The 23,311-nt window shown below is 42.5% G+C and overlaps 2 protein-coding genes across 9 annotated transcripts in view; one reads left to right on the top strand and one right to left on the bottom strand.

Annotated features, from left to right (window-relative positions):
• rad51b (RAD51 paralog B) overlaps positions 1 to 11,343 on the bottom strand; it is an 87,308-nt gene extending 75,965 nt beyond the window's left edge. The window contains exons 1-8 of one of the 8 annotated variants that reach the window (XM_036985279.1): positions 10,607 to 11,343; positions 5,187 to 5,276; positions 4,891 to 5,004; positions 4,709 to 4,813; positions 4,481 to 4,617; positions 4,192 to 4,311; positions 3,829 to 4,012; positions 19 to 91 (exon numbers count right to left, since the gene is read on the bottom strand). In XM_036985279.1, coding sequence (XP_036841174.1) covers positions 19 to 91; positions 3,829 to 4,012; positions 4,192 to 4,311; positions 4,481 to 4,617; positions 4,709 to 4,813; positions 4,891 to 5,004; positions 5,187 to 5,270 — 817 coding nt within the window. In that variant the 5' untranslated portion in view covers positions 5,271 to 5,276; positions 10,607 to 11,343. Of the gene's footprint in view, positions 1 to 18; positions 92 to 3,828; positions 4,013 to 4,191; positions 4,312 to 4,480; positions 4,618 to 4,708; positions 4,814 to 4,890; positions 5,067 to 5,186; positions 6,027 to 9,911 lie in introns of those variants that run through there. The other 7 variants (XM_036985281.1, XM_036985280.1, XM_036985278.1 and 4 more) reach the window with 7 other exon arrangements.
• A 3,389-nt stretch (positions 11,344 to 14,732) lies between these two features.
• On the top strand, positions 14,733 to 22,495 carry LOC110529778 (cysteine-rich protein 2). The gene is made up of 8 exons (XM_021612304.2): positions 14,733 to 15,083; positions 19,345 to 19,439; positions 19,988 to 20,045; positions 20,234 to 20,362; positions 20,521 to 20,589; positions 20,923 to 21,017; positions 21,441 to 21,498; positions 21,627 to 22,495. The coding sequence occupies exons 1-8, from the start codon at positions 15,041 to 15,043 to the stop codon at positions 21,707 to 21,709; spliced, it is 630 nt and encodes a 209-aa protein (XP_021467979.2). The 5' UTR covers positions 14,733 to 15,040; the 3' UTR covers positions 21,710 to 22,495.
• The last annotated feature ends 816 nt before the right edge of the window (positions 22,496 to 23,311 follow it).

The following is a 23,311-nucleotide window of genomic DNA, read 5'->3' as shown; positions in this document are numbered from 1 at the left end:
TCGTTTGTGTTTGTTTACCTCCCCTGAATGACGCAGCGCCTCTCTCTCCTCGATCGCCCACATGCGTCGTGATCTGGTTGGTCAAGACCACCTAGGAGGGAGAAAATAGAGATGCATGAAGAGAATATCATGACGTTAATACCTTCCACAGAGTGCTGGTTTGCCATGCTAAATGTTCATTTCAAGGTTTTTAGGCAATATCTCAAAGCATTATACCTTAGACTATGAACACAAAATATACCAAAATTATTTTTTGGGAGTTCTGGTAAGTTATTTCTTAAAATGTGTTTTACTTGTCCTCAGATGACTGATGGTCAATAGTAGGTTGGAGGTCATCAACATTAAACGATATGGATGGTCAATATGTATCCAAACCCAACCAAGCGGGAGACAAAAGTATTCTGAATATCATCCGGTCCAAGTCTGACACAGCAGAATTTGGAGTAAATTCCCTCGAATAATCAGTGGTGGTGGCTCAAAGTAGCACTTGGTGAATCAAATTGGCCTTGATAAAATACCAACATGATAAAACTGTTGCCAATACAACAGACTCAAAAAAAAGGTAGGCCCAAGGCCTACCGTCACGAGCTATAATTGTCCTTTAAGCCTCCAGCTTGACAGAGCTACACTGTGCATGTGAGCCAACTGTGGCTGACATGAGTCAAAGTCCATATGTCAACAATAAGGCTACAATAATAAACTCATGTTTGGGCAGGCAATGAGCTCCCCATGTGTTGTTCTAACTAGGAGAAATCCAGAGAAACAACACAGTTAAACTATGAAACCTTGGCTAGGCAACAGATGTAGGATCTTAATTTGATCCAGTTTGGTACAACAGGAAAATAACCTGAAGCACCAGGAACTGTGAATTATAATTCATGAACAATTGTGTAGGGGTCGATACATTTTTCATAACGGAAAATATGTCTGACATTTCAAATACATTTTAAACCGCAAATACACTACAAGTATTACATGTCCTGAATTTCACAAAAGTTCTCCTGCAACAGGGTGATCAAATCAAGATCTTACACCTGTACATCCAGTAAACTCACACCAAATCAACAATTCCACACAACCTAGGAGCGGAATGGAAGCAAAGGGCTCCAATCTACCACAGTCATCCAGTCTCGCAAAATTTGGCACGGTGTCATACATCAAAACAAGAACTAGTACATTTAACAACCTGGTTGGTTTTGCCCTGGGTGCTAATAACAAAAGTCTTTACTTGTTTAATCACGATAGCCCTTATAAAATACTCAGTGGGCCACGAGCAAGGTAGGCTATCCTCACTGTGGTTTCTTGTCAGGGCACATTTCAGTTAATAATATGGAGGAGGTGAAGGCAAAATGCTCTGTCAAGTCCAGACAGACCTCACATGAACCACAAAATGCTTGTACGCCAAAACACGGGTGTGGAAAATAGCATATGACTTACACCGAAGCCTAATGATCACACAAAGGCACACATACAAAATAAAGAAAGACAAGTTAGCTGGCAAATAGGTCATGAATGAGCTTAGATGTTTAGTATAGCATAGGATAGGCTTAGAGCCCTGAAATTAGACACACAGACCTCAAAGCCAGTTCCGCTGTGTTTATTACTATTTATTTTGTTCATTATTCGTCTCTAAATCGAGCAGATTTAGACCTATGACACCAGGTGGGTGCAATTTATTATCAGGTAGAACAGAAAACTACCAGTTGTCCAACTCCAGACCTCGCCCATGGGGTAAGATTTAGATACCCCTGGCGTAGAGTATAGCATAGTCTATTATAAACTGGGTGGGTCGAGCCCTGAATGCTGATTGGCTGAAAGTTGTGGTATTGGCTGATAGCCACGGGTATGAGAAAACATTCATTTTTACTGTTCTAATTACGTTGGTAACCAGTTTATAATAGCAATAAAGCACCTCAGGGATTTGTGGTATATGGCCAATATACCAGGGTTAAGGGCTATATCCTGGCACTCCGCATTGCGTTGTGCCCAAGAACAGCCCTTAGCTGTGGTATACTGGCCATATACAACACGCCCCTCATGCCTTATTGCTAAAGTATAATAATATTGTATTAAGCAGACACTTACAGTGTTCAGTAACTGTCAAGATGATCTTGTTGCTATGTAACGTCAAGGTATGTTAACATGTACATACAGTCATTACATTCTGACGTGGCCACTGCATCCTTTGCAGACATAAAAATAGCTACCAGTAAATAAGCTGTCCATCACTACTATACACGGACAAGCGCCAGACTCTTAGAGCCCCTGGGCAACAGCTGTAAGAAACGCCACCTGTTCACCTCTGGCGGAGTCCAGAGTCCTGTGTTATTAGCGGGGAGATGGATGTAAGAACTCAGGACGCACTACCAGGGGGCTGAGGAGGAAAGCTTGAGTAACACCGGCCAGGGACTGAGGTGGTGACTTAAGATTTTTATCTAGTGGAAGGTTCAGGGGAAAGTTGGGTTGGTAGACTAGAAACTGATTTGAATCCCCAGTGCTAATAGCCTGGCTAGGCCAGCAGTTGTAGTAGGTACCTAGTAGGTGAGGTGATACATCTTCAGTGCTTTCCTGCCCTCTAGTGTTGAACTGTGTTACTGACACAAATGAGGATGCACTGGGGTCAAATAGGGCACATTTATTATTCCTTGTGAGATATGGTATGGATTAGATATTTTATTCCATTTTAGATTTCAGGAAAACATTTCCTACAGAGTGCAATGCACTATTGCCTTTCACCCTTTCCTTCCAAATCCCAGAGGGCAGGTTCTTTTTTGTCTTGGATTACTTTGTGATAACGCTGACATCTAGTGGCTGAATGGCAGTTCTGCAATATATTAGGCAGTCAGAAGTGGTATTAAGGGACTAATGATGTGATTGGGGGGGATTACTTTTTGGAAGGGTAATTCTAATGTAAAATGAAGGAAAATAAAATGACGCTGATATCTAAAATATAACAACCCCCTCCAGAAATGAGCCCAATAACATATTGGCCCATATTATCAGTCAGGTGTGTTACTTAGCAATAATCATTATCATTTGATGCAGCATAGTGTCTATAAATGAATAAATAGGCTGAGGGTTTCCAATCTGAATTTACCCCCATCAGTCTAATTAGCTAGATCACAAAATCTTAACATTAGTCTCTTTTGTTGCTAGTTAGCAACATATTGATGACTTGAATGCCCCCCCCCCCAACAAAAAAAAACCATTCCACTGGCACTCAGCCAAGGATCATGTACTGTGAATATAAATTTGGCCTACCTGTTACACCTGACCCTTGTTACATTTAGCACTGGTCTTCCCTATGCACTCAACCCAATGGCCAATGTTAATGCGGGTAAACCATGCCGCTGCTAAAAAAACGATGGTTCTAAAATGGTGCATTTTAGCCTTCTCATTTCTTGGATTTGAGAAGTGTAGCTTCGTAACACTTCAGAAAATCAGTGATTCTCCTCTTTTAATAGTGGCCATCAAAACTGCTTTCAAAGTTGTTGTTTTTTACCGCGACTGCATTGAGAATGTTGTACAACGACTGGACATGCATATTTCTTCCCCTGTGCGGCAATTTGAATGTGCCTCGAGATTAATATTACTTTCTCGCATAGAATGCGACAGGCTGAACAATTGAATAAGTAAACTATTCTACTATGGGGTTGTCTAATTTTGCCATTGCTTGCTCGTGTTTTTGGCTGTGGAAAATGAAATGTGGAGAACAATTACAATAACCAAAGCAGGTACCAGGTCTCAGCTCCACCTGGCTCTCATTTGGATCATAGGTGCCTTGTCTCAGATCCGGCCAAAGTTCGCCACTGAGGCACACACACTCACAGGGATGTGAAAGGCCTGAGCCAGGTATTTGAGGGTGGCAGCCTCCTGGCCCAGCAGGTTGCTGCGGTGACTGAGGTTCCCAGGAAGTGTTGTGTCATACTCCTTCCTCACCACTGAGGCCACCGAGTCAAGAATCACCAACCCAGCCTTGGAGGAGATGATGTCCTCCTCCAGCCTCTCCAGTCTGGAAGGAACCAAAACAAAACTTTATCAATACCAATATCAGTATTAGAAATAGTCCCTTTCACACAGTTTGCCATCACCCAAAATGCTTCATGAGTCCAAAACATGCTTGAGGTAAGTGAGAGGAGACGATTGAATGACATATTTCAGAGAGACTGAAAGCAACATGGCGGCCTGTACCTGTCCAGGACATCCTGACACGTGAGCTCCTGAAAAAGGTGGACACGTCCAGCCATCTCCAACACACGCTCCTTCTCACAGAAGTAGTCTGGAAACCTGCTCTGAGCAATCTCCACTAACCTGAAAGTGGCAAGAACAAAACATTTTAGGCCACACAATGCATTTATAAGACACGGAAGATAAGATTATAGAAGACATGACATAATAGAAGATTATAAAATATATGACAAGATAAAGGATATGCAGGAGAGAAGAGAAAAGGAGGGTGATTAAAGTAAGTCCCAATCACCTCTCCGCTGAAAAAGCTGCCTCTGTATCTATGTAGATAACTCCACTGTCGAGGCCACCCATGTACTTTGGCAGAGTGGCCAGCACACTGAGCATCATACACACCTGGCTCTTCCCACAACCTGAGGGGCCAGTCACCTGAAAGTGGGAAAGGAAGTTTGTGATACATTTTTTCTCTCTCCCTCCATCTCCTTCACCATCTCTATACTCAGTAAGGAAGGTGTACAACCTCTGTGAGTGTCCCCCGTGGTAGCCCTCCCTGAAGCAGTCTGTCCAGGGCAGGTAGGGATGTGGAGAAACACAGGTCAGCCCTCTGCTTCCACACCTCCAATGCCTGAAGAACAATAACAATTTCATAAGACAGAACAGTGAAGTATGACAGTGACACTGGTGATGTTGTTGTTGACTTACCGTGGTCATTGAGGGGGCACAGGCCTTGCTGACTGACTGAAGTAGCATCAACACCTGTTGGTAACTCTGCCCCGCGAGGCGCATCACCTCTAGAGGTGTGAGGGACAGCAGGTCCTGGTGACAAGGAGCATAGTAGTCACCGTTGCGAAAGGCATCTCGTTTCTACTCCATCTATTCTTTGATGTGAGAATATTAGATAATGGTAACATTTCACATGATATACACTTGTAATCCACAACGCTAACAGCAACACCGAATGTAATAACCACCTCGAGAAATGAGACTCGACCTCTTACCTGGCAACTTTCAATTTGGTGGCGCTTGAGTCGTTCGCATACTTCGAGTGACACATCCGTTCTTCTGAGCTTTTTACTTGCCATAGTTAACTAGTTAATACGTAGAACATATATTATTTTTACAAAATGACAAACTCAAAGACACTGGTTTCCCCTTTTGTCTGTGACAAACTTGTTATGTTAGCTAGCTAGCTAACTTCAGCAACAACGAGTGGCTAAAGTTCGCTCCGCAAGTGGCAAACGCTAGAATCTAATTGCTCTAGCAAGCAAATTATGGCTCAAATATAAGAAATTCCACGTTTTGCAACATTATTTAATTTATTTCACGGCCCCGCTAGCTAGCTACGTGAGTTCTGTTGCCTTGACAGCAGTGTGGCATATAAATTACCCCCACTTCTGCTTCTGCTTCTTCAGTGGAGTTTAAAGAGGGTTAGCGTCCAATATGTTGCATTACCGCCCCCTAACTGAACTATTGTATAAATCCATTACACTTGGTGATCACTGGTGGAAACATTTCCCAACTGTCATACTTGAGTAAAAGTAAAGATACCTTTATAGAAAATGACTCAAGTGAAAGTAACCCAGTAAAATACAACTTGAGTAAAAGTCTAAAAGTATTTGGTTTTTAATATACTTAGGTATCAAAAGTAAATGTAATTGCTAAAATATTCTTAAGGTATCAAAGTAAAATAACAATTATAAATAATTTCAAATTCCTTATATTAGGCAAAGCAAACGGCCACATTTTCTAGTTTTTTATTTATTTACAGATAGACAATTTTCCTGTCCTGCTAAGCGACAAAATGTAACGAGTACTTTTGGGTGTCAGGGAAAATATATGGAGTAAAAAGTACATAACTTTCTTTAGGAATGTAGTGAAGTAAATGTAAAAGTAGTCAAAAATATAAATAGTAAAGTAAAGTACAGATACCTGAAAAAAAAAAAACTTAAATTGTACTTTAAAGTACTTTACACCACTGTTTGTGATACAAAATGGGAAAGGGGAAGTAGGAAAAAATATAGATATATATTTTATTACCCTACCAACTACCCTACACTCTTTAAAACCCACCATATTATTCCACTACTTTGACCCTATCTGATCCTACCCTAGGGCAACGACCTTAGAGGACAGGACACTACCACTCAACACACCCTGTGAAAACTTCTAATGTCGCTGCAGCTGCCACCACAACTAGTGATGCCAATTTAGCAGTTTTGTTGCTAGATTTAGCAACTTTTCAGACTACCCTGGCAACTTTTCTTTTCAAACAGCACCTAGCAACAAATGTAGCTACTTTTCAAAATTTATTTGGAACTTTTAGCAACTTTTGAAAAGTGACTCAAACACAAAAATACACTTATTTTCCCTCTAAATGACACACAAACGATTTTCTCTGTTGCACACTCAGTCACAACACACGTGCATTAAAAAATAAGAAGTTTATATTCAAATACAGATCAACAATTTACATTCTTATCATACAAAACAGAACGCAGGTATTAATGAAAAAATACTGGGAAAAAAAATAACAAAAAGATTAATAAAATAAAAAACAATTCTAATGCAATTGTAATGATTTAGGAAAATGTCATTCTTGTTATTGTTTACTAGGGTTAATGTTTTAATAAAATTGTTAAATTCAATCAAAAAAACGTGTAATTTTGGTATAGAACTTTTGTTTGTGTATTTGGCAATGTTACGTTCTCCAGTTTCTGTGTTGTAGTTTGTGTATTTGCATGTGTGTATTTCAGGAAATCGCTTCCTGAAATCCCTCAAGCAGCTGATTGGTCGACTCCATGGCTAATTGGAGAGCTGACCCCGCCCCCTCGTCAAGACGCAGCTGTCTCCAATTACCCATTCCTTCTGAAGCTATATAAAAGCCAGTGTTCTGTTCAGAAGAGAGATCATTGCTAGGAGGAGATTGCAGAAAGATTGAGTGTGGTATAGAGAATTCAATTGCTGAGAGCTGTGTTGGTTGTTTCTCAGAAAGTGATTTGGTATATACTATGTTAGATGTTGCTGAGGGAGTTGATTGGTTATGTCTGGTATGTGTCAATAGGATGCACTGTTTTGATTATTTGAATTGTTTATCCTGTTGTTCCCAGGGGGTGAAGGCACCTAGGGAGTGCTTAGGCAAGAGGCCCGTGGGCATACATATACCCGTAGTATATTCACTGTCTAGGCACACTAGGTAAGACCTGGGCGGACCACCCCCTCGTATTTTGGAAAACTGTCAAGCTTGCTCATCTCCTTTTCTCTAAGGTTCTTTAATTGCATCAGCTCTTTGGTGCATTTAATGGTTACCACTGACTTTATATTTGAACAATTCCCATCTACTTCCATGACCCATGAAGTCTTTCCTTGCAAAAATATCTTTAGCTAATGATTTGATGTTTTCAATGAGAGTAGCATCTTTAAGAAGTGTTTAATTTCCAATATCCTCGAGTGTACCTTTTTGATTTTTTTTTAGTAGCTTGTAAATTCAGGGAAATCAATTTGATCAGAAAAGGGAGCCAACTGATCTACATCTATAACAAAAAAGGGGAAATTAGGAATAAATATATTCTAGATTTACGTGAGTTTTGTTGGTCCAGGTATGCCTGAAATAATGCCAGGCATCCTCAACACAGATCCTTGCATAATGTTATGAGGGTTTTGACTCGTTCTAGGAGGAAAACGATCAGATGCATCAGGTGTTTCATTAAAATCCCCTGAAATAATTCGAAAAGCCTCTTGAGTATTTGCTTACATCCTGCGCTTTCCTGGTAAATTGGGTAAAAATGGTCTTATTAGGAGGTGAGTTATGTCCGTATACATTAGATTATGAAAATGGCATTGTCAAGTTTAACAGTTACTATAACCCATCTGCCGTTTGTGAAGATGTAGATTCTAGAATGTCACATTTAAACCTGTGAATAAGTGTCAAAACACCAGAAGAATGAGTTGATCCATGACTGAAATAGGCCATCTCCCCATTGTGCTTTCCAAAATGTAAAATCACTTTCACCCGAATGAGTTTCCTGAAGGACAAAATCTGCGTTTACAGTATAAAAACTTTACTTTTTGTAGGATTCTTCAAACCCCTAGCATTCAGACTAACGATATTGAGTGAATTGAAAAGGAACTCCTGCATTAAAAAATAACACAGATAACACAAGTATTAATGTGAACAATAAAACAGTGAACCTTGAGGATTACTCCGACGGAAAACTACGCTCAGCTGAGGTAGCGGTGGTTAACAGAATAACAAATCAATTTACTTTTCTTTGGCAAGTGTTCATCAGTTGTAGTTCGAACAGTACATTTATTTGTGGCAGTACATTAACTGTACTCATGGTAGTACTCACAGTTCCAATTTGGTTAATGTCAACAGTACCCAGTAATCATTCTTCCTTCGATTAACGCGTGTGGGCCCTTGAACCCAAGGTGGCGTCGCTCTTCAAAGCAACATTGAGGGTTAGGTGGTTAACAGTTAAATATTGGCTCTTAATATTGAAAGAAACTAACTCTACCTTGTTTTATGGATATGGGATAAGTTTAGATTTAGTTTTTGTCAAGTTGAATGGGAAGAACACGACAAAGACAAGAGTAGACGAAATATCCGAAGACGGCAGACATGCTAGCTAGCCACAACGAGAACCAGAGCAGCATGGATACACAAGAAGCCGCAAACTCAAGCAATAGAAAGAACACAACTGACCAGGATAATCCTTGCAACCTCTTTACCTCAGACCCCAAGTTAAAATCCATCGGTGAAAAAAGTAAAAGAAGACATTTCCATGTCGGAACTTTTCTCTGCAATCCGGTCCCTGTCTACAAAACAAGACGCCACGCTCTCCAAAGTGTCCATCATAGAGTGGGCTACCGAAGAAACATCGAAGATCGATAATTTGTCAGAAACTGTCAAATCAACTCCACAAAATTCTGAGCGAGAACAAGGAAAATATAACGTTCCTAGAGATTGAGGTGAAGAAAATGCAATCCAAAAATAATGAGCTGTGTGAGAATGTAGCTGAACTTCAAAGGTACTCTCGCAGGTGGAATCTGAAAATCCAAGGTGTAAAAGAGGTATAGAGGGAATTAGAGAAGTAGTCATTAATATCCTGGGAAAAGTGGCTCCGTGCATCAAAGACAGGCTAAGAGACGTGATTGATGTGGTACATCGGCTTGGGAAACGAAGATTTGATGGACCCCCGCGCAATATCATCTTGCTCTTAACTATGCGCCATTACAGGGACATCATATAGAAAATGGCCAAGGGGAACAAGTTTCTGGCCGAGAAGAAGCTCCGCATCAAAGAAGCTCTGATACCGCAGGATCAGGCTACCAGAGAGAAGCTGTGGCCGCTTATACAGAAGGCACGACAAGAGACACAACACACGTGTCTGGCTGCAAAGGTGCATTGTGAGCGACGTCAGCAGTATGCGCTCAGCTCGTGCACAGGCAGCAGAAGGCCAGCAGAAATTTCAGCAAATTGCAAATCATTGTTGGCTGACTGCAGCAGTACTTCGGGTTCGACGAGCCAAACCCAATTAATATAGTTGGTCACGAATGTTTGATCTTGAACAGAACTTACAACATCAATCAACATGTCTCAATCAAAATTGTACAGCCATAAGTACAGAAAAGAGTGGGAGTCTGTCTGTACCTGAACAAATGTCAAGTCATATTTTTTGCAACAAATATTTTAGCAACAAATCAACCTGCCTCTAGCAACTTACCATGAAAATGAGTTGGCAACACTGACCACAACATCTATTTTCTGTGACTTATGTTCCATCTCTGCAGTACAGTTGATAACCATTGCTATGAACACTAAGAAACCCACCTTACTGAAACATATGTAACTCATTGGCCTATCCCTCTGTTCTGGCACAGATCTACTATTGACAGGGATCCTCTCAGAATCCCTCACCCTTAATCCACCCTCTACTTTCTTCACTGCCTCAACATACGACTTCTTCTTCACTACTCTGACCCTGGCCACCTTAACCTGCCTTTCTCGCACCGGACACCTCCGATCCCCAGCAACATGGGTACCCCTACAGTTGACACACACAACTTTTCCCACCAAAACTACACATTCCTCTGTCCCATGTCCTCCTGCACACTTTCTACATCTTGGAATCTCCCTCCTACACACTGCTGCGACACACCCGTAAACGTAGCACCTATAACACCGCAGTATATTCGGCACAAAAGCTCTAACAGAATAACTCATATATCGTGACATTACTTTGTCAGGTAAAGACTGAATCAAAGCTCAAAAGAACAGACTGTTTCACCACGCTCCCCACCGGATCTGCGTCGCACTAGATGGCGGGCGTCACAAACACCACGAATCTTCCTCTTAAATTGCTTAACCTCCACACTTAACGCTACCCCAGAAATCCCTCCCGTCAATGGTGCCTTGTACCTAAACACAAAGCAAGATACAGATCTTTCCCCGAGTTGCGTTGCACGGAGCACCTGCTCCCTCTGATCACAAACATCACAAGTCCAATTTGGGTTACCTTCACCGACTCAACAGCACCCACCATCTATTCCACCCAACCTGAAACCACCCATGCATCAGCCAAAAGTCCTGGTTCCACCCTCTTCAAAAATATCTCTCGCACTGGACCAAACTTATCTTTATCATAACCATGTCCATCAATGCAAGGCTCGGGCGCCAAGCTCCTCACAACACCTTCTACCCTTTCCATTTCACCTCCAGAACTTAAACTGTCATCCAGCTCACTCTGTTTGAACTTGACACCAATCTTCCCCGTTGTTATTACTGGCTTCAACAGATTCACACCCATCCTCTGCCTCCCTCAGTCTTTTCAACCTCCGCTCTCTTTCCCTCCAATCCTCCTCCCTTAACCAATTACCCAACTCCTTCTGAAAATATTAAACTTTTCCAAGCCTTCATCTCTTTTTAGCCTCCTCGAGAGACATGTTAAGCCCTGTACTCCGTCCACTTCAAACTCGTCTGACATATACCGCCACTTCGCTTTGGATTTTGGTAAATGTAGTCATATGGGACTGTCAAAACCACTGCACTGGGTCCCGATGCAGTCTTTTTTTTAGGCCTGGGTCAGCTTGATGCATTTCTCATGAAGAATCAATAGAAAACAAAACACATTCTTTCAAATAAAATATATTGAACATTTTGTGCTATTGTGATGTGGTGAGACTGTAAAATAGACAGCAGCAGCAGCAAACATCACGACTTGAAGCAGTCTCACAGGGCTGTGTGATGAAATTCCAATCTCAAATAAATGACACCTTGCTTATCGGCTCTCTTTTTCCCTCTCCCTTTTTCCCTCTGTCTAGACCCCATCACTCCATCTCCCCCAGCCTGTGTCTGTATCAGGCCGTCTATTGTTTGGAGTGTGGCTAGTGCAGGATGGAGGCCCATGTAAGGCCATAATGGCAGGGTTCTCCCTTATCACCAGAGAGATAAGAACCTCTTCTGCACCCAGAGGTTGGGAGCCGTGTCCCTGTCGCTGAAGTGGCCAGTTAAAATAGAGGATGACTAAAGAGTACTGATAAGAATACCGGTAGTTTGCTCTGCCAAGTTATCCCTAATGGGAATGGGGCAACACAACAGACTATTGTGACAGTTTTTGTAACACATGTAAAACATCATAAGGACACTGGGACTTAGGTAGGGTTCAATATAGAGTGCATGGCAGAGGATAGGTAGAGACAGATGGAGGACCATGGGAGAGATCAGTCTGGAGACTGGGGAACAGAGCTTGGGTGAGGTCTGATCGTCTGCTATCGAGACAAAAATGTCCCTAACACCAGTTCCATCCATTCTTGGTCACTGAGCCAAAAGGTCCTGGACAGACCATTCTGAAGGTGTTTATTTTATGCTTAGTGCATTCCCAGGCTCCAGAGGGAAAGCAACAAAGCTGTTTCCATCTACATTGATTCTCTTCATGTGTGTTTATCTTATTATAAAAATACAATATGCATGAGTTGGATTTTAATGGAATGGTATTTCTCTTGGAATCAGATCAAGATTCAAAATGTAAATAATTGTGAAAAATGAGGTGGGCTGTCTGTCAGAGTCTTCTATAAGGCTTGTTGTGTAATGGGTGCGTGTTGGTGGCAGGGAAGTCAGGCGCAGGAGAACCAACTTGGTATAAACGGAGTCGTTTAATAAGTGCTCACAAAACTCCGACAACCAAAATATACAAAATAATAAAAGTGGGTACAAAACCCGTCACACACCAGAACATAACTTGCACATAACATACAATCAAACAATCACCGACAAGGACATGAGGGGAAACAGAGGGTTAAATACACAACATGTAATTGATGGGATTGGAACCAGGTGTGAAGGAAGACAAGACAAAACCAATGGAAAATGAAAAATGGATCAGCGATGGCGAGAAGGTTGGTGACGTCGACCGCTGAACACCGCCCGAACAAGGAGAGGGACCGACTTCGGCGAAAGTCGTGACATGTTGGTCACGCCTCATAGCCTTAGCTTAACTTCTGATCTAAATTTTTTTTAAATCTTTCTCTCAACTCTTTTGAACAAATATCGATTATTATATTAATAGGGCATCATTTAGATAACAATCCATTTATATCCCTTCTCTTCTGAACAAATTCTAAAGCATGACTGTAACAACGATGGGCGGATTGGCCATCTGGCAATTCTGGCAAATGACAGCCTGGCCAGACCATCTTTTATTATTAAGGTGGGCTGGTCGTAATGGACTCATGCTGCTTACGCCAAATCCTGACTCTGCCATCAGCATGACGCAACAGGAACCGGGACTCGTCGGACCAGGGGATGTTTTTCCATTCCTCAATTGTCCAGTGTTGGTGATCGCGTGTCCACTGGAGTCCATTCTTCTTGTTTTTTACTAATAGGAGCAGTAGCAGTGCGTGGGTAAAATCCCTGGAGAAGCCAGTGTCATACAGGACACCAGGGTTCCCCCACCTGGCGCCCAGTTTTATTTGGCCTCCCAAGTTTTCTGTAGAATTTTCATTGCTTCATTGGACATAATATACTGTAAAAACACCAGGAAATCAGCTCCAATAGATTTACATTTGGGAAACCACTGGGCCAGTAACTGGTTCCAATCCCCAAGCCGACGAGGTGAAAAATCTGTCTGTGCCCTTGAGAAAGGTACTTAACCCTAATTGCTCCCGTAAGTCGCTCTGGATAAGAGCGTCTGCTGAATGACTAAAATGTATTTTCATGGATCATGTACAAATATAAGCCAGGTTTGAAATTATTATGTTTAGTCAAATATTACATGTTTGGGCTTCTTGCGGTGAATTTGCAGTCTACAAATGATTTGGAAATATGTTCTCTCCCAACCCCCCCCCCCCCCCCCCCCCCCCCCTCTGTTAATGACATAAATAAATCTCAATGGGATTTGATAGGAGTGATGCCACATCCAAGCTGGCTTCCCTTGTCACTTTTTTTGGTTCACTAGGACCATTCACAGTTGAGCTCGCTCAGTTTAGCTCAACGCTGATAGGCAAAAAAACATATACTTTTTTGTCAAGGGAGGCCAGATGCTAGCTGACTTCCCTTGCCTTCAATGCTACAGGCGGCAACAATGTCATACTCTTTATGACCAGACAGCATCAGATTGATGGCCTACACATAGAGAGAGGGGTGCTGTTTCGCTCGCTCGGATGGCACTGTATGTAATAACAATTAACACATACAGAAAGTCAGACAGAGACAGATTGTCTGCAGAGAAGATGGAGAGACAGACTGCACAACAGGGAGGCAACAGAGGCACATCTATAGCAGTGAGGTATATCACCACAAGCTGGTTAAAAATAACTGATTAAAAAAGCAAAGGACTATGTTTTTTCACCGGTCGATGGTACAGTAAAAGTTGAGTAATGCTGTATTATAAATGCCTCTGTTATGTGTCAGTAGCATTACCGACTGTGTGTAAGTAGCTGGGGTGCGCACGGTGCGTGAAGTGATGTGGGCTGGGGTGGCTGAAATGCCAGGGCAGATTTTTTTCAGTCCCAGTCCCCCCTGGTAACAACTGTAACAACTGTCATGACTGTAAGGACAGGTACAAATCCTGTCATAGAGTCAGTCTGAACTTTTAATGAGACCACAAAAGGACTAGACCGTTTAGCCTCTTTTGGGATTCAAGATTGTTTGTAGCAAATACCTAATGTACATTATATGAATGCCAAGAATCCACAGTAGCCTACAGTATCTACAGTAACCTACAGTATCCTTGGGACTTGTAGAGCGTCACTTAACATTCTGTCTAAGTAGGACAAGGGTAGGCCTATAAGAGAGTATCCTAACAACCACATGAAGCTGAAACAAACAGAGACGCCTAGTGTTGAAAAGATGAAGTGTGAGAGTAGAGGAACTGTCCCTGTTAGGTTGCAATGCGATTAATCGAGTTGACATACAGGGACACCTGATATAGAAGTGATGACATCGACTCATGAAAATGATTCACAATAGCCTGCTGTGATGCCACAATTCAAGTTGGCTCCCAAATAAGAAACAACCACAGTTATACTGCTGCTATTGGGTATATTTTGGTTTAAATATGTATAACGTTTATGTTAAATCTCTGTCCTCATGGATTAGGTTCTAGTCTGCTGTGCAGTAGCCAAAGGAGCCATTTTAACAGTATTGGGATGAGGCCAGAATCAGCAGCTCATACGTCATCATAGAGGAGGGGCTATGTAAATTTAGCAGAATAATGTATGGGGATGCAGCCTGCTATTTCCACTTGCCCATCAATACAATCTAGGGGGGAAATCGTCGATTCAAATTGCTAATTTAAAAAAGAAAAAGGATATCAAATTCTCTCGTCTCCAGGCTTTAGTCCAGAATATATGGAACATGGCATCGAAATGTCCTAAATGCGACAAGACGGTTTATTTTGGTAAGTGCATTTTTCATATGATCATATAGCCTATCGTCCCATGTCTGTAGTGTGTGAAAGCCCCCCCGAGTGAGCTATGTAGGCCTAATTACTTAGGCTATTGTAGACACCGTTACAGCTATTGTTTACTAAAATATAAGCCCACTGTCACATTATAATTATACAGTCAACCTAGACAATATCACCCTACAGATTGGGGAAGACCTAATTGGAAATTGTACTGCCTTTGATCTATTTTATTAGAATGAACCAGTAGGTTATTTACTTTAGGGATGGGTCAGCGGCGTCAGCCTATCGAGCCTATATAGGCTCAACCAATTAGGCCCGGGTCCCTGACTGTACATTACTTCGGAAGTGATGTGTGGTATAGCCTACATCTGCTTAAGCCATGCAAGGAGGTGGGATCATTTCTTCCTTCATCAGGACATATGGGAAACCTACGTCCCACGAGTATTGGCTAGTCTATACATCGATCAGAACAGTGAAAATATTCGTAATATCAGTCCAATACAACGCGCTGCAGACGGGTGAGGGCCAAGTCTACTTTCAGCGCACACCGCTAACCTGCAATTGATCAGTTGGGTTTTGGAGGGATATAGCCTAAAGTGAAAACATCTGTCCCCAGATTAATGACATAAACAGCCTTTCCCATTGATGGCTATTAGATGGATTTAAAAGTAATACATTTCTCCTTAACCGATAGCCTATTTACAGTAGGCCTATTCAGGGAATGTGTTCATGGTTTAAAAATAATTGAGATAGCCAGCCTAGCTGCTTGGCACAATAATCAGATTGAGCTAAACCAATTAATTAGGCATGTTGCTGCGTTGAAAGATAGGCCCTACCTTCCATATAAATAATTACTTTGTTGCATTGACTTTGCTCTGGCCTACACTACATGATTAAGTATGTGGATGCCTGCTTGTCGAAAATCTCATTCCAAAATCATGGACATTAATATGGAGTTGGTTCCCCCTTTGCTGCTATAACAGCCCCCATTCTGGGAAGGCTTTCCACTAGATGTTGGAACATTGCTGCGGGGACTTGCTTAAATTCAGCCACTAGAGCATTTGTGAGGTCGGGCACTGAAGTTTGGCGATTAGGCATAGCTCGCCGTCGGTGTTCCAATTCATCTCAAAGGTGATCGATGGGGTTGAGGTCAGGGCTCTGTGCAGGCCAGTCAAGTTCTTCCACACTGATCTCTAAAAAAAAATTCTGTATGGATCTCGCTTTGTGCGCGGTGGCATTGTCATGCTAAAACAGGAAAGGGCCTTCCCCAAACTGTTGCCACAAAGTTGGAAGCACATAATTGTTTAGAATATCATTGTATGCTGTAGGATTAAGATTTCCGTACACTGGAACTAAGGGGCCCGAACCATGAAAAACAGCCCCGGACCATTATTCCTCCTCCACCAAGCTTTACAGTTGACACTATGCATTGGGGCAGGTAGTGTTCTCCTGGCATCCGCCAAACCCAGATTCATCCTTCAGACTGCCAGATGGTGAAGTGTGATTCATCACTCCAGAGAACCCGTTTCCACTGCTTCCACTGCTCCGTTTCCACTGCTTCCACTGCTCCGTTTCCACTGCTTCCACTGCTCCGTTTCCACTGCTTCCACTGAAATAACCGAATCCACTAATTTGAAGGGGTGCCCACATACTTTTGTGTATATATATATAGTGTAGCTCTGGAGAACAGTATGCATTCCGATTTCAGAACTAACTGGCATGGACAGCTTCCAAAGAAGGAAATGGAGTGGAGCCTCGCGCTAGCCAGCCGCCCAACCAAACCAATGGCAGAGTGTGCGTGTGAGTCCCGAGACACTGTAAACGACAAGCCGATTCAACATGTTCTCTCATATGGCCTACCAGACCTGGCCTACTATATGTTGAAACATACTGTACATGATTCAATCTAGTCTCTGTTGTTTATTTCCCACTCCCCAGTAAAAATTAGGCCCCTATACACCATAGTAAAAAATATATATATTTTTCACGAGTTAAAACAGTAAGTGTGGGTCTATGATAGTCATCGGCAGTGCATCAGAATAAAACCTCTGGAAACCTCCTCGCAACACTTTTCCTTCATCTTGAAGCATCTATTTCTTCTTACCTAATTAGCTCAGAATGGGCCATGTCTTGGGCTTTCTATCTGGTAATAAATGAATGACTGAATACCAGATAGTACTTGAAATCTGCTTACTGTCCATTATCTTAATCCTTTCCCTTATGGAATGTCCCTCTGACCCGTTCGTTGGTAGCGTGTCACCAATAAAGAGGGCAATGCCACTCTCTGTGTTTATTCACATAATCACACGCTGCCCCCTTAGGCTCCTCATCTCTTAAGTCAGTGTCTGCTTTGATGCTACCATTGAGTGCTGCTAAATCTGCAGTGTTTACTTCTCTACTCCCACTCTCATTATGAAATACTGCAGATTCTCTCTGAGTCCTTTTGCCTCAGGAGTTTAGATGATGTTTGATGTACGTTGCGTAACTCCGAGTCTTTGATTCGGCCCCCGCAAGATCTCCTCTCTCATTTCAACACTCTAATCTGGGCCATTGCATAATCGTCATCAGCCACATCTCTGAAACTGTACTGACTTCATGTGGCATTTACTTGCTGTTCCTGTCCATGACAGCTGATAACAATCCTCCGTCCTCCCTGACTGTCAGAGTCATAGGCTGTGCCTCCAATGGTACCCTGTTGCCTATGTGGTGCACTAAATAAGGAATACACTCCTTGAAAAAAAGGTGCTATCTAGAACCTAAAAGGGTTATTCGGCTGTCCCCATAGAATAACCCTTTGGAGAACCCTTTTTCGTTCCAGGTAGAACCCTTTTGGGTTTCAGGTAGAACCCTTTTCACAGAGTTTTTTGCAGAACCCAGAAGGGCTCTACCTGGAACCGAAAAGGGTTCTCCTATGGGGACATCCAAGGAACCCTTTTGTGTAGGATGTCATTCGGGATCCTGCCATAGAGTCCTGCTCCCACACTGCCACTGGATTGATCTCATCAACAGATACAGGATGAGACATAGTCACATATTGTACACAAGGGGAAACATAATACCCTTAATCAACCTTAATTATTTAGACTGAACAAACCCCACAGCCTTCCCTCTTTCTTTCTCACTTTCTCACTGTCTTTATCTCTTTCTCATTTACTCTCTCTGTCTCTGTCTCTGTCTCTGTCTTTGTGTGTGTGTGTGTGTGTGTATGTATGTGTGTGTGTGTGTGTGTGTGTGTGTGTGTGTGTGTGTGTGTGTGTGTGTGTGTGTGTGTGTGTGTGTGTGTGTGTGCATGCTTGTATGCCATCCATGCATGCAAATGTAGAGAGGGAGAACAAGAGAAAAAGAGAGAAAGAGAGAGACCGACAGAGAGGGAGAGAACACCCTGCAGGGACAGACTCTCATGACTCTCAAAGAAAAGTGGCTATTGTCTGTCTGCCGAGGTGACTATGTGGTCACTACCTCCCACTTAACTGTATCTTGCATTAGTGATAGGTCGCCAGTCTAAAAAGCATGGGATATCTGGGTGTGCCAGAGGCATGTGGCCTGCCTTGGTATTCTGGGCTATATCTAACAGAGGTTAGAGATAAAAGCCTCATTGAGTAGCTTGTTCTATGTCCTCTCTCTCTCTCCTTGCAATCCCACAGCAGCCAGGGGCAGGCATTAGACATGGGACAGGAAGCATTTGCAACATATTGTCTCCTCTCTTACTGTAGTCTAATTTGCAGGCAGATTGTGACTGTGCATGCGTGCCAATGTGTGCGTGTGGGCGTGTGTGTGTCTGGCAGAATGATGGCCAGGCGCAACGGACAGAAGTGGGGCAGAGGCTCTGGGATTTGAGATATGAAACAGGCTTTTGAATTACAGTGGTGACTCATGCTATGGGAAAGTCTGAGAGAGGAGGGGGGGGGGGGGGGGGGGGGGGGGGATGGAGGCACAATGGAGATGTGGAGAAAATGGTGGAATCAATATAACATGATCATCAACATGAAAGAGAATCTACTCCTCTGTACAACAGAGATAACCAGACTTCCGTTCAGAAGGCAATGGACAGGGTGGGGTTTAGGTTGATAAAGAAATGAATGACTAACCAATCCAATCCAACCGCCAGAGAAATGTCCTTCCCTACCGAACTAGCTCACTCTGTAGCATCTCATACTCAGTTGACATCTACATATGTGAATGCAACCACAACATGTCCCTTTCCTCTGCAGTAATGTAGCACCCCCCCTCTCTCTGTCTCTCCTCCCCCCAGCGGAGAAGGTGACATCCCTGGGGAAAGACTGGCACAAGTTCTGTCTGAAATGTGAGCGCTGCAACAAGACCCTGAACCCAGGGGGCCATGCTGAAGTAAGAGGAGTCGGTAGCTTACCCCACACAGAGACAGTCAGGGGACAACCACAGGGGGCTTTGTGTACAATAGAGAGGAGTAACTGTGCAGACATTTTTGGCTCTGTTACCATAGATCTCTGGGAGGGTTAGAGAGGGTTAGGGCCTCATGGGGCGAGTATCAGCATTCTGACAGAGCCTATTCATCAATATGGGCACTGTACAGTACTGTACAGGAGGCTAGGCCAGTTACGAACAGATGGGATTGGCTTGAGGTTCATACAGGCTACTAAAGGATATGGTTTTACGTGTAGTGTACAGTGCAATCTGAAATCCATTGGGTTCCTCTCTTATTTGTGGCATGTTTGTTTAAAAGATCCAAAGATCCCTCCAAAGCTACGTCAGCCATTTTAAACTCAAGTCAGTCATGCAGCCCTCAATGCTGGAATGGACATCAATATGTTATAGGGGTATTTTTTGACTTGAGTTTAGTACCAAAATGAAGCCCAACACAGTCCAATGTGTTTGTTCCCAGATACTTTTGCTGTTGTCTTTCCTTCTGTTCACAGCATGATGGAACACCCTACTGCCACAAGCCATGCTATGCTGCCCTCTTTGGACCAAAAGGTGAAATACATCAACTTTATCGTCAGCCATTATTTTGTTTTGTGCTTATGTGCTAATAAAATGTTTAATTACAGTGAGCCCTTAAGATAGGCCTAATTTATACTTCTCCAGAGTCTCATAAAAGGAAACTGCTTTGGGTAATGTGCTTGCAACAGTATGTAATAAAGCCTCTCTCTCTCTCTCTGTAGGTGTGAACATAGGAGGTGCTGGCTCTTACGTCTATGAGGCTCCCGTTAACGATACCCCTGCCAGCGTTTCCACGGAAACAGGGGCCAAACTCGAGGAGAAGAAAGCTCACGCCAGAGGCCCAGTGAAGGGTAAGGAACATGACAGAAAAAAAATTAAAAAGAGGACAAACTCAAAAAAGAAGGATAGAGCTACTGTCATGCGTTATCCTATATGGAGAGGGTATTCAGTGTATTTTGACCACTGGTTGTGTAACAGTCCTGTTCTCCTCCATCTCTTTCTGACACAGCCGCAAGCTTCTCCACTTTTTCTGGAGAGCCCAGTAAATGTCCAAGATGCAGCAAGACAGTGTATTTTGGTAAGCCTGTTATGTTAAGTAAGCCTGTTATGAAAATAAGCCAACAAGTGATCAGCATATGTGGGAACTCCTTCAAGACTGTTGGAAAAGCATTCCTCATGAAGCTGGTTGAGAGAAGGCCAAGAGTGAGCAACGCTGTCATCAAGGCAAAGGGTGGCTACTTTGAAGAATTTGTGTATCTGTATGTATCATATATCTGTGTATGTGTATGTGAGTGTGTGTCTACAATGCACATGGTGGCTGGCAACTGTAAGTACTAGAGGAATGTTGTTTCCATGGTGATATGCCTGATGTTGTGTGTGCGTGCGCTTCCGTGTGTGCTTGTGTGTGCAGCTGAGAAGGTAACGTCCCTGGGGAAGGACTGGCATCGACCCTGTCTGCGCTGTGAGAGATGCTGCAAGACCCTGGCCCCTGGAAGCCATGCAGAGGTGAGAGACAGAAAACAGGGAGAAGGGGTAGGGAAGAGGGAGATGTGGGGAGTGGAGAAAGGAGAGAAAATAGAAAGATTTAAGGAGATGCCCTGTCTGTGCTCTCTGAATCTGAATGACATTTTCCACATACTCGGAATTTGACTTAGTGAGAAGGTGCTGCTAGTGATAGACAGACAACACATAATCTACATGCAGTACATACAATATAAATACAATAAACAAAGAACAGTTACACATGATAAGAGAGTATGCAAATTTACAGTTGAAAATGTACAGAGAATATACTAAGAATATACTTATAAAATGTACAATTTACAGTGGGAGTGTAACGTAGTGCAGTTCTAGTAATTATATAATTATATTGCATGTGGCAGGAACTGTCTGGGTACAGTAAATTATATTAATTCCATTCTGTTTCAGCATGATGGGCAGCCCTACTGCCACAAACCGTGTTATGCCACCCTGTTTGGGCCCAAAGGTATGCTATACTCAATACTTTCTTCCTCTTAACCAATTGAAAGACCAACCACCCTATTGCTATGCTTTACATGTATTGTGATATTTCATAGATATCACCATAGTCAGATGTCCATTGTTCCATTCCAGGTGTGAACACTGGAGGTGTTGGGAGCTACATCTACAATGAACCCAGCACTGAGGCAGAGGCAGAGACTGAGGCCCAGCCTTGAGTCTACCCATATCCCCCACCACCTCCTCCTCCAGCCAGACCTCTTCAGCATTGGCTCTCTCACCTCATGCCTTGTTACTATCCCCATTCTTAGATAGGATGAGTATATCTGTATTTCCAACCTGTCCCTACACTTTCTACTCTGCTTCTCCATTAGGTTATTCAGCATGTACAGAAAGCAAGTGTCAAATAGTACATGTTGTAGGCTTAACTCACAAGAATGGATATTTAGAATGTTCAGTTGTGTTTCTAGATGATTTATACCTCTACTTTTTGTATTGCAATGAATCTTTTTTGGCGAACATCTCCCCTGTACAGTAGGTTCATCGATGTCCCCTTCCTCGTTGTTCATGTCTCTCCAAGATGCCAAATCAGCAGAAGTGTGTGTAAGCTGTACAGTACAATGTGTATTAAATGAAAGCCACCCTATGGTTTGACTCTACACAGTACAGCACAGACCTAGTGAGGGAAAGATGAGGGGGTGGTAGGCCTGCTTTTATTAATTCCCTGAAAAGAATGTCATTTATCTGTGCACCTACAAATACATGGCATACACAACTGGCATGATGATTTCCAAGCTTTATGCTATAGGCCTATTCAGTATGTTCTTGCCAAGTTCACCCTGCGTCTAGGAGAACAGGGTGATAGTGTAGAAACAGAATAGATAGAGCATCCTAGGAATGTGCATTATTGTTAGCCTATTGCTGTTGGTTGTGCATCAAAGGTGTGTTACTTAAGAAAGTGGGTCATCAGATATTTTCTACAATAAAGTTGTAAGAACATGAAAGGTTGTTTTGTGTCTTATTTGGGCAAAAGTGTAAAGGGTTATTTACAGGAACCTGTTACATATTGGTAGTTATTACAGTGTAGGCTACAACTCAGACAAAGATAAATTATATACAGATTAGCAAAGATATCTGATATAAAGAATTATAGTAAAAAGCTTTGGAGCACCTTAAATTAAATGTAGGGCAAAAAGGCAAACTCAGCCCCATCATTCATTGAATCAGATGGCTCACTCATCACCAAACCCACTGATATTGCCAACTACTTTAATGTTTTTTTCATTGGCAAGGTTAGCAAACTTAGGCATGACAAGCATTGAAATGTCGAATTCCATAAAGTGAGTGTGGAAGAGGAGAAGCAAAGATTGTTGTCTATCAACAATGACAAGCCACTTGGGTCTGATAACGTGGGTAGACATTCACTGAGGATGATAGCGGACGATATTGCCTTTACTAGTTGCCATCTGTTCAATCTAAGCCTCCAGGAAAGTTTGTGCCCTCAGGCCTGGAGGGAAGCAAAAGTCATTCCGCTACCGAAGAATAGCAAAGCACTCTTTACTGGCTCAAACAACCGACCAAGCAGCCTGTTACCAACCCTTAGTAAACTTTGGGAAAAAATGACAACGCTATTTCACAGTAAACAAATTAACAACAGATTTTCAGTAGACTTATAGGGAAGGGCATTCAACATGCACGGCACTTACACAAATTACTGATGATTGGCTGAGAGAAATTGATAATAAAAAGATTGTGGGAGCTGTTTTGTAAGAATTCCGCGCAGCTTTTGACATTATCGATCATAATCTGCTGCTGGAAAA

This window comes from Oncorhynchus mykiss, chromosome 8 (assembly GCF_013265735.2).
Source record: "Oncorhynchus mykiss isolate Arlee chromosome 8, USDA_OmykA_1.1, whole genome shotgun sequence".
NCBI lineage: Eukaryota > Metazoa > Chordata > Actinopteri > Salmoniformes > Salmonidae > Oncorhynchus > Oncorhynchus mykiss.
The sequence above is the reverse complement of the archived record's forward strand: the minus strand, read 5'-3'. Positions and strand labels throughout refer to the sequence as shown.

Excerpts from the sequence above, each read along its gene's own strand:
- LOC110529778 (XM_021612304.2), top strand. The coding sequence starts at position 15,041 with ATGGCATCGAAATGTCCTAAATGCGACAAGACGGTTTATTTTG. Across the intron at positions 20,046-20,233 it reads TGCCCTCTTTGGACCAAAAG|GTGTGAACATAGGAGGTGCT; the intron begins GTGAAATACATC and ends CTCTCTCTGTAG. Across the intron at positions 20,363-20,520 it reads CGCCAGAGGCCCAGTGAAGG|CCGCAAGCTTCTCCACTTTT; the intron begins GTAAGGAACATG and ends TTTCTGACACAG.